This window comes from Typha angustifolia, chromosome 15 (assembly GCF_048772165.1).
Source record: "Typha angustifolia cultivar Huaian chromosome 15, ASM4877216v1, whole genome shotgun sequence".
NCBI lineage: Eukaryota > Viridiplantae > Streptophyta > Magnoliopsida > Poales > Typhaceae > Typha > Typha angustifolia.
The window spans coordinates 1,166,802-1,177,727 of record NC_133253.1 but is presented as its reverse complement, the minus strand read 5'-3'; the positions used below and the strand labels follow the sequence as shown (position 1 = coordinate 1,177,727).

The 10,926-nt window shown below is 39.2% G+C and overlaps 1 protein-coding gene and 1 pseudogene across 1 annotated transcript; both read left to right on the top strand.

The window, feature by feature from the left end:
• The first annotated feature begins 1,228 nt into the window (after positions 1-1,228).
• On the top strand, positions 1,229-5,404 carry LOC140778755 (uncharacterized). The gene is made up of 2 exons (XM_073123609.1): positions 1,229-1,362; positions 2,877-5,404. Exon 2 carries the CDS (start codon positions 3,265-3,267, stop codon positions 5,185-5,187), a length of 1,923 nt encoding a protein of 640 aa, XP_072979710.1. The 5' UTR covers positions 1,229-1,362; positions 2,877-3,264; the 3' UTR covers positions 5,188-5,404.
• Positions 5,405-6,712: 1,308 nt separating this feature from the next.
• Positions 6,713-10,600, top strand: LOC140779156 (very-long-chain aldehyde decarbonylase GL1-9-like; annotated as a pseudogene).
• The last annotated feature ends 326 nt before the right edge of the window (positions 10,601-10,926 follow it).

Sequence of the window (10,926 nt, the reverse complement as noted above, 5' to 3'; positions counted from 1 at the left end):
CGTCCAAGTTGTGCTGGAAATGACATGTAATGACTGGGAGCTTATTATGAAACCAGGAAAATCTTCTATTGTTAGTATTATTATTATCAGCTCCATGTCTCCTTTTATTTTATTCATAAAGTCAAAGAAGACCTCCCTGGATTCCTTGTGGATCATCTTAGTATTTCTCACTCATATGATGCTAATATTGATCCTGTCGTTTTCCCTGCTCTTATAAAAATGCTAGTTCTTATCCCTAGACATGGCATTTCTTGTATACAATTATGATCCTTTTTTTCTTTTTTAATGAGCTTTATTAAATTTATTCCTTGATATTCGTGTCTATTTCCAGCCCTTTTTGTTAATAAAAAGGGCTGGAATAACCTTATCCTATCCTCAGGGCTTATTCCCTAAATCCTAAACTAATATGAAATTAAGACAGAAAAAAAATCTAGCATTAATGGCTAACTCGTTGCTAATCAATATTTCTAATAAAAGAAAAATAAAGGATTCTTTTGTGAGATGGGATTCAATGCCGATGAATTGTCTAAATCTATCGAGTTTTTGATTAAACTAGTCCTGTTCTAAAATATACTATTTTTAAATTTATTTACTAAATAAGATCTAATTCATTGTAGTCCTAACAAAAACGTTGAATTAATCAGTATTTTTTTCCTAGGTAAAAAAGCTGAACTGTTCAGCATTTTTGTCTGATTTGAAAACACTGAATATAACACTGATATGTTCAGTATTTTATGTATATAATTTTTTTAAAACATAGTTTTTTAGCAATTTAGGAAAAAAATAGTCCGACGATAAAAACGTTGAACTGCTGATTAGTTCAACGTTTTTGTTAGGACTACGGTGAATTAAACCTCACAATGTAAACAAGTTGGCAATCGTGCTTGTCGATTGAGAATTAGATCCGAAACCCGAACCCAACACCGTCAACCCGGATCCGATAAATCGAGTTATACTCAAGACTGTCGGAGGTTGCCGAGTTATGAATCCGAACACGACTACGACTGCGTCCCACGGAACGATTTATCGCGTCACGAATCGGCGAGGCGAGCAGGTGGCGTCTACCTGGCAAAACCGGGGCCGTCCCTCGCGTCCGTTCTCTTTCGACTCCGCCCCACTGATCGCCGAATATTTCGCTTTATTCTACTGCCATATAATTATTTATTGCTAATTAATATTTAAATATCTCATCATCTTCTCTCTATTTGTTTTATCGAAAATAATATTTTATCCATCTCGTCGTTAAAGGGACACCCCCACGCTTCCTCGTCTCTCTCCCCTCCCTTCGCCATTTCTAGCTCTAAGAGCAACTCCGAGGTCTTCCTTTTTCGCTTTATTCTCCATCTCGCGAAGCCTTTTCGGGTACTGTTTCTATCTTTCGCTCTAGTTTGGTGGTCGTTGTAGCAGGAAATGGAGTATTAGGGGGTTCTCTTGGGGTGAAGGTTTCATTGAGATTTAGTTCGTGTTTGTTCGTAATTGGGCTCGTAGTTTGGTAGTAATAAGTCGTGATTAGGTGTCTCTGCTTGCAAGATGTGATTTTTCTACGACTCCGTGCTGTTTCTTTCGTAGTGGGTTAGTATAGATCTTATATTTGTTGGAGGTTTGAGTGTTCTGAAGCTGTGGAGTTAGTCGGCACGATGGATTTTATCAGGTTTGGTTTTTTTTTTTTAAATTTTTTTCCTCATCTTTTTTTCTTTCTTAGGGTAGTCTTCGATTTTAGAATACATAGCTGAAAAAAGAAACATATGTTACTTGTCGTCTTTCATTGTTTTTCATTTTTATAGCTTATTGGAGGGTGAATTCAATAGTTATTTCCGTAGGGGGAACGATACCAAGGTTGTAAATGTATTCAAATCTATTTGTGCCTGTGTTTTTTACCTTGTACTTTCTTTTCTACCCTCCTCTTCTATGAGTTCTTATCAAAGAAATTAAGAAGATTGTGCTACCTTCTAATAGATGTTAGAGATGATGATATTTTAGTTGATTGTTTTATGCATCTCAAAATAGACAACTGAAGTAATAGTCTGGATGGGTGATGTGAGACTGATTTAAATTTTAAACTAGGTACTTTTTTCTTGAGGTCTCTGGGATCTTCAATTTCTTCGTATAGCATAGGGAAAACATCATCTTCTCCTTTTAGATTTTTGGATAAGGTCGCAGTAGCAGATTCTGATACCGCATTGTTGTATAACTTGTATAACCTGTTTTTTTTGACTGTCTATTAAAATCAAGCTTGTTCGAACTATTATTTTTTTTAAGAGGGATTGAGCTTATTAATCTTTGTAGAGCTAGCGCGCTGGATCTGACCGTGCATGATTGAAATCTTTGTGGGTGTTGCTTACTAGTAAATGAAGTGTGTAAATATCTTCTTCTCAGAGAAGGATTTGAAATTCTCAACACCATTTCTTGGGTTATAATATGGATTTTGTTGTTATACATTTCAAGCATGTTCTTGTTCCACCTAATTTTGTGGAAGTTTTATGCTGAACGATATTGAAATAAGATCTTCTTGTTTTGGTTACAGTCCAGTGCTTTACATCTTAGACAATCAAGTATTGCTTTTCTCGTAAGATGCTTATATATCAATCAGGCTTCTTTGGTGATACACGGTGATTCTTTCGTATCTTTACAGGTTATTTAAAGTTTCAAACATACATGGTTTAGGCAACTGTTACAAGATTAAGCACATGAACTATAAGTAATATGAGACTGTGCCGTGACCTTTTGTTTTCTAGCTATTAGAACATTCTCTCACACAGTTGGACACAATATTAATAATGAAAAGTCTTGAGCTTGTACTTAGTAATTGAGAAACAATATATGGTTTGGTTAGTCGAGTTTGTTACCTTTGTTTGATTTATTCTCCTAATTTGCAGGTTTTATTAAAGTTTGAGTATCTTCAATCAAAATTACACAACTCTCTGGCAATCTTTCTTACCTATTATAGCTATAACTGCCGGTTCCCAAGATTATTATCTAGAAGAATGATCTTAGACAACAAGAATTGAGCATCCTCTGATCAGAAGGTTAATAAACTCACAGACATGGACAGGGCTGATACATCAGGATTTGTTAGTGGTGGGGATAGTAAACTGACCTTCCATGCATATTTCCATTTCATTTACTCTATCATACTTAATGAATAATGATGGTGTAGAATGAATAACTAGGAGACAAAGTGCACACTGTGGGCCTACTATTCCTCCCTCTTCTTTCTAGACCTCCCAAACCCCATTTGTCTGTTGTTTCCCACTTGCAGATGAAATGGAATTTACAGTAACAGATCTCCTGTCTAATGAGAAGAATCCTCTCGTGCGTACTTCTGTCACAGAAAAAGGACATATCTTAATGTCTGGAGAGAATGATAGCTTGGGTGATAGTATACTTAGCCTGAGCTGCTCAGGCTATGGCACCAACCAGACCAATGAAACATTCTATCTGGCAAGTAATCACAATGCTTTGTCACAAGATGATGATCACCATTTGGTTCTTGGACTGGGTCCAACTCGGATTTCGTGTCATTCAGATAATCATGCTGCTGGAGCTAGTAAAAGTAAGGAATCTGCTTCTTTTGTGAACCCAAGTCGGGGTTCTGAATCAGATTCTGAAATGTTAGAACTTGGACTTGCTAGTTGGAATGGGGATTCCACAGTTGGTGGAAGCCCATACCACCTTGAGGACCAGACTACCATTACTGCAAAGAATCTGCTGATTCCAGTTGTTGACGAGAATTCAACTTCTGCTAAGAGAATTTCAGGAGGGTACATGCCATCACTTCTCTATTCTCAAAGAAACAAAAATTTCTCTGATGGCAAAGGAATGCCCAAAAGACATGCTCTTTTAGATCTTGGAAGTAATTTAAATGCTCATCAGCATGAGTTTCAGTTCTCTTTGGAGCCTGTGGCTGCAACCACTTCTTCAGCTGGTATTGTCTCTGATTCACCTATTGCTCGGAGGACCCGTAAACATCATCTGAAAAGATGCATGTTCCAAGGGTGTTTGAAGGGTGCGAGAGGGGCTTCTATGCTCTGCATCAGCCATGGAGGTGGGCAAAGGTGCCAGAGACCTGGGTGCAACAAAGGTGCAGAAAGCAGCACACCTTTTTGTAAGGGTCATGGAGGAGGGAGGCGATGCCAGCAGCTTGGATGCACCAAAAGCGCCGAAGGAAAGACCGAATTGTGCATTGCCCATGGAGGAGGCCAAAGGTGTGGTCATCCAGGGTGCACTAAAGCTGCACGAGGCAGATCAGGGTTGTGCATCAAGCATGGTGGAGGAAAACGGTGCACAATTGAGGGCTGCACTCGAAGCGCTGAGGGCCAGGCAGGGCTCTGCATTTCCCATGGTGGGGGCCGACGGTGCCAATACCCTGAGTGTGGAAAGGGGGCTCAAGGGGGCACTAAATACTGCAAGGGCCACGGTGGAGGAAGACGATGCATTTTTCAAGGGTGCACTAAGGGGGCTGAGGGTAGCACATCACTGTGCAAGGGGCATGGGGGAGGTAGACGGTGCATCTTCGAAGGAGGTGGTGTCTGCCCTAAGAGTGTCCATGGTGGGACAAACTACTGTGTGGCGCATGGTGGTGGAAAACGCTGTTCTGTGCCTGGATGCACCAAAAGTGCACGTGGAGCAACTGATTGCTGTGTCAAGCATGGTGGGGGAAAGCGTTGCCGGTTTGCTGGTTGCACTAAGAGTGCACAGGGTCGAACAGATTTCTGTAAAACCCATGGCGGGGGAAAACGATGTACATGGATCTCTGGGTGTGATAAATTTTCTCGGGGAAAGAGTGGGCTCTGTGCAGCTCATGGTACCATTATGTCAACACAGCAGGAGTTTGATGCTGGGAACAATCGCAGAATGATTAGCTCTGGCCTCTTCCAAGGGCTTGTGTCTTCCTCCACAACAGTGAGAAGCAGTGTGGATTATGCAAACTTATCGCTTTCTGGGGTGACTGCAGGTTTAGATAGGGGTGAGACTCTTGTAAGCTTTGGAAAGAGGCAGCTGCTTATACCTCCGCAAATGCTGATTCCAACCTCGATGAAGTCTCTCTCTTCTCCATCAACTTCTGTTGACATTGCTCATGGAAAGATATTTGAATTTGTGGTCCCTGAAGGAAGAGTACATGGTGGAAGTCTGATGACTCTTCTTAAGGGGACTCTTAAGAATGCTGTGGATGGTGGGAGCAGCTGAAGCCCTGAATTGATCTTCTGATCTGTCCACTTCAGCAGTAAGGAGGGAGGATTTGTGAGTGAGTGTCTGTTGTATGTACTGTTTGTCCAACTACCATCATTTGTCTATCAGGAACTTGAAACTTCTTGTGCTTTATTGCAAAATATTATGTATGAGATTCAAACCCTCTATTCATGTAAAATGGCTTATCTAAATATCACTTGATTGTGTCGTATTACATTCTGGACTTGTCTTCTTGTATTATAAATTATCAGCAAGGTGATAGAATGGTTGTTATACAACACATTGTGTTGAATATATGATGGAATATTACTGCATACCATCTTTTTCTAAGTCCATGTTCATTCTTTCTGACTTGAGTTGTGTATTCTCCAGCCAAGTCTTCTTCAATGGTTACACTTAAAAATGAATAAATATGCCATCAAATATACCAAAATCCGTTGTAAAAGAGAGAATCTTATTTATCTGATAAGCCACTTGTCAAATATAGATACATGTATCCAATTCTGGTTGCGGGACACTGCAATGGATACGGAGAAAAATGTTACAGGTCATATTTGGATTTAAAAAAATAATAAAAATTTATATGATGATAGCGTCGGTAGTTAGGATTCTAATAATTTTAATTTTATGTAAATCGAATAATGTTGAGATAAAAATATACAAATATAATAGCAGAGAAAGATTAAATTCAAACTCGACTCAGTTGAAATCGAGCTGAGCGAGACTAGGCCCAAGCTGAGCTCGAGCATGACTCATGCCTATTTTTAAGTTGAATTTAAGTTAAGCTAGTCTAAGTCAGATTGAGCCTAAGCTAAGCCCACTTAAAACTAGGTTATTTTTAAGCTGAGTTGGATCATAGATTAAAGATCTAATATATATATAAAAATATATGTAATAAAAAAATTTCTAATAGAACCTATTAAGCCGAGCTTGAACGAGCCAGCACAAGCACAGACTTTGCTCGAAATTTAATTCGAGCCCAAAAAATTATTTAAGCGTGGCTCAACTGATGTCAAGCGGAGCTTGAGCCGGAGCCGGTCGTTTATTTTGACATTAAGTTGCTGCTCACCCTCCTCCAATGTTCATAATCTCCATGTGTCATGGCTTCAGTGTTGTTGCTTAGATTGAATCCTAGTATTATCGGATGTTGCCAAAGTTAACCTTTCTTAGGCTTATTGTGCGCTGTCTTCTCAAGCTTCTAAGCTGCTTTCTACTTGTGACGTTGCCAAAGTTAAACCAAAGCTAGGGTTTGTTTCTAGAGTTGTCCTACTTTCTCTATTTTCTTGTTTAGATGCTTGAGATTAGTATTATACTTATACTGAAATTCTCTAATGACCGCTCTATATTTCAGCGAAACACTCTCTCTCTTATTCTATTCGGTGTATCAAGTTGTAACATAATGCTAGGCTTAATAATTTCGACACCAGAACTTAAAAAGAAAACCCTAAAATTCTCTCTTCGATTCGCTTCCAATCCATAACCCTCGTGCCATTTCTTATAGAATTTCGAACTTGGTGTATCATCAATGCACCGACCTGATCAAAATTTTCGATATTTTACTCGTTTTTTTATCGACCTTTTTTGCTCATCGCCAAATCCTCCAAAGTTTCCATTTTTGCTCGTAAATTTATCACTCTCCACGTTGATCTCTGCCCTAACGTGGGCTTTTGGTTTCTTGTTGGAAAATTAAAAAGAATATATCATCACACTCTCCAGTCTCCATTGCCTCAATTAAGAATCAAAAGCTGACCTTTTTATGGCATTAAAACTCTCTTTGTCTTTATGGACAGTTTCTTCTTCTGAGTCACTAGCCATTGCTTTTGGAGTTCTCTTTCTTTGAATTTGAGAGGATGGTTTTCTGGGAAGGGTATGTTAGTGATGAGGTAATGGGCACATTTGCCCCGATCATCGTTTATTGGCTTTACTCCAGAATGTATATGCTTTTGCCGCCATTGGAGCGGTATCGTTTGCATACTCGTAGAGAAGAAGAGCAGAAGAATTTGGTTGTACGATGACGGTGGTTAAAGGTGTACTCTTGCAGCAGCTTGCTCAAGCCGGCATTTCCCACCTGTTGTTCTTGGTGAGAATTGAAAGATATTTACTCTCTTTTTATCGTTATTTTGTTTTCAGTTGGAGGAATGCTCTATTTGTAGATGGCTAGCGTAGCTTACTTTACTCAACATTACAGGGGCTTTGGCTAATACCTTTTATGTGAAAGTAGTGTTTCAAATTTGGATATTTCAGATCGTGACATAATTTGGTTAAGCATATGGTTGTAGGATAAGAGATTGTCGTCATGGATGTAAGTGATGTTTGGGGAAATATGGGTTTTGAAAGCCTTCGACTGAGGTTAACATCTCAGTGGTTTCTCTGATGTTAATGATGTCTATTTATGAATGATTGGTCTGTTGTTGAAAACTCATATCTTTTCTTGGTATGTATCTTGGTAAAAGATCAGAGAAGGCAGATGATTGTCCATAGCAGCTTTATCTACCACATCTTTATGATACCTATGAAATAAAGTAGAAAAGTTCTGAAACTTTCTATGTCATGCAGGGCACAAATTAGCTAGTTATTGTTCTGGAAAGTTAAAGATGACTAGGTTATGTTCTAATTCTCTGTGGTCCTCTTGTGACAGCTTTCGATTCATAACCAAGCAAAGAATTAATGAAAGGATGCTGATTAGATCATTGACATAGGGAAGTTTTTGAGGCAGATCTGTTAACTGAAGGTCTGCGATGCTTGAGGGACAAGTTTGCATGAAGGTGGAAGTAAGAGGAACCCAGTTTTCACATAATTTGGTTTCATTAGAGAAAGAGAAAAATGAGAGGGGAAGAGATACAGTGTCTTTCTATGGGAGAGAGAAATATGGTTTGTTAGGGTGTGGGCAGGCTTTTGAGCTAAGGTGATCGATTGGAACTCAGGGGTTCAGCTTATGTGAGGCCAGTCAGGTTTAATATGTTTGCTTTGACATATGGGTACCGTGCTTGGGAATATTGATGAATCGGTCCCTAATCTAGTTATAGTTTCATTTCTGTTAAACTTTCACTTATGTCATGAAAGACACGTTCTTGTTTTTCAGTTGAGTTTCTTCTCTTTCTACTCCATTGAAAGCAAGAAACCAAGCCACTAGTTCATCATTATGAGCACAATGTTTTATCAGTTGAAGTGGGTACGAGACTTGAGATTCATAAAGTATAACACTGGTACAATTAAGATTGTACAATTGGCATACTGTATTCTAGAGTTGGAGCAATCATGAGGTGTAGTAATATCCCATATTGTAGCTAACTATGTTCTTTATTCTTTTTCAACTCTGGCCACAATTTGTTGGGATTCAAATTTTTAGCATGTCAGATAGAACTCTGCATTTCATCAACTGGACTAATAGGTTGCTCATATATTTCAGCACTATTAACTTTGCTAGATGGCTGCAATGGCCTTTACATTACTATACACTGTAGGGTTTTCCGTTTATATGACCATTTTCTAGATGGCTGTGACGAACTTTACTTTGTCAAACCAAACTGAATACGTTTCTTTAACCTTTGGTACTATACATTATATACTATACAACAGCCTATTTTTCTTCTCCAAGTCGCTATCTTCACTTCTTTTAATATTTGCCAAGAGAATGAGTTGAGAATTATGAGTCAATCTTTTGATTGTTCTTTCAGTTATATGATCTAGATGCTTGATGTTCTTTCCTTTGCAATCACTAATTGGCACCCCCACGTGCTTGATGTTCTTTCAGTCATATGTGCTTTTGTGTTATCGTCTTCTTGACTATTTCTTTCAGCTAACTTCTACCGCGAGTTCAACAGGATTCGTAGTCCAACCACTCATTGCAGTTCAGCTTTTTCAAATCTTCATCGCGATGCTAGTGATGGATGCATGGCAATACTTTTGTCACAGATACATGCACCGGAACAAGTTTCTATATTGCCATATCCATTCCCAACATCTTCGGTTGGTTGTTCTTGAGGCAATAGGAGCCCTTTACAACCACCCATTGGAGGGTCTCCTTTTGGACACACCATTGGTGGGGGCTATCTCATTTCTGATTTCTGTGATGACACCACGCACAGCTGTATTTTTCTTCTGTTTTGCAGTGATCAAGACTGTAGATGATCACTGTGGCCTTCTGCTGCCTGGTAACATCATCCACATCATCTTCCAGAACAACTAGGCTTATCACGACTATCCATCATCAGCTTCAAGGATTGAAAGATAATTATTCTCAACCATTCTTTTCCATTTGGGACAAGATATTGGGGACACACATGCCATACAGCTTAGTAAGACGCTAAGAAGGAGGTTTGGAGGCAAAGCCGTTGAAAGACTAGCCTGAACTCTCAGCTATGGATAGGTTTGTAGTGGTAAAGATGATTCCAGCCACCACTTCCAGGATCTAGAACTGAAACTTTGAAACAATGGAATCATCACATTGAAGAATTTAAGCTATTTATAGCGCAAGATTTGGGTTTTTTTTTCTTCGCATTGGATTGCGTGTTCTTTCGCCTGTGTTGTTTGTATTGCACAACAGTTGTTTTAGCATTGCTCCTTTTTTCGGCTTTTAGAGCTTTGTGTTTTGCAAATTACATGTTGGTGATTTGTTGAACATAAATGCTTCCACAACTATGTTTTGGATTATTTGTCGGTAGAAAAACATCATCCTGTACTTGTCTAAGCGTTGGAATATTGAGCTTAAGGTACAAACGTTGATCTTTATGAGCTAGGGAAGATGCCATGCTATTCATGCAAACAGAGAAATATGATGCTCAAACATACCTATATATCACAATTTTCTCTTTCTTTCTTGGCAGATTTGAGCTGAATTTGACTGAACTAGCCGTTAGCCATTTTTATATACTGGTTAGTAACTGGGATCTTCTCTGTTCTCCATTATCAGGTACAGCAATTTAACGTGTACAATTTCTTGCTACAATTTTGAAAAATTGTTACAAGTTGACTTGCACTAACAAATGATGATCATAGCACTTTTACAGGTCACAGGTTTGTAAACATTGAATTGAATTTAAACTTATCCATTATTTCATGAATGCTTCTATTCTTATACCTGTGGCCCTTGGGCTTTTACTGTTCACTTATTTGAGACGATAGACATGAGCTTTTGACCCCGCCCATGTGAGGCTTGCGAGAAACACGTGTCAGTCCGCGTGTCAGATGTCACGATGTAGCAGCCCTCCACGTCAAACTCAGTTTGGAAACGGTTATAAAACTGTCATCTATCCCCCCCACCTGAAGCTGGTGATAGGCATGGAGAACAATGAACGGGGGAAAAGGATAACCTTTCTTATACTGCTATTCCTCATAGTTATTCCAATCCGAGGAGATAAGGAGAGAGATAGAGACGGACACGAGAGGGAGAAGCAGGGCCCAGGTCCGATCGAACGCGCCATTGGGATCACCGGCTTCACGAGCCGGTGGGACGCAATTCGAACCTGGGCCAAACTGACCTGGTTGAGCCTTAAACCACCTGAATCTTGGTAATTTTTTTTTTAAACTTATTCTTAAACAAATTTGATATAGTTGAAACATCCATGAGTTGGGAGAGTTTTTTATATGACTAGAAAATTATATCCCTATAAGTTTCACTACTTAGACATGCACAACGTTCATAGGAATTGTCCAAATACAAAGGAAGTAGTGAAGGAGGCGGCAACGAGGAGCTTCGAGACGGTGGAGCATGCGGCAGAATCGGCGGCCCAGGTT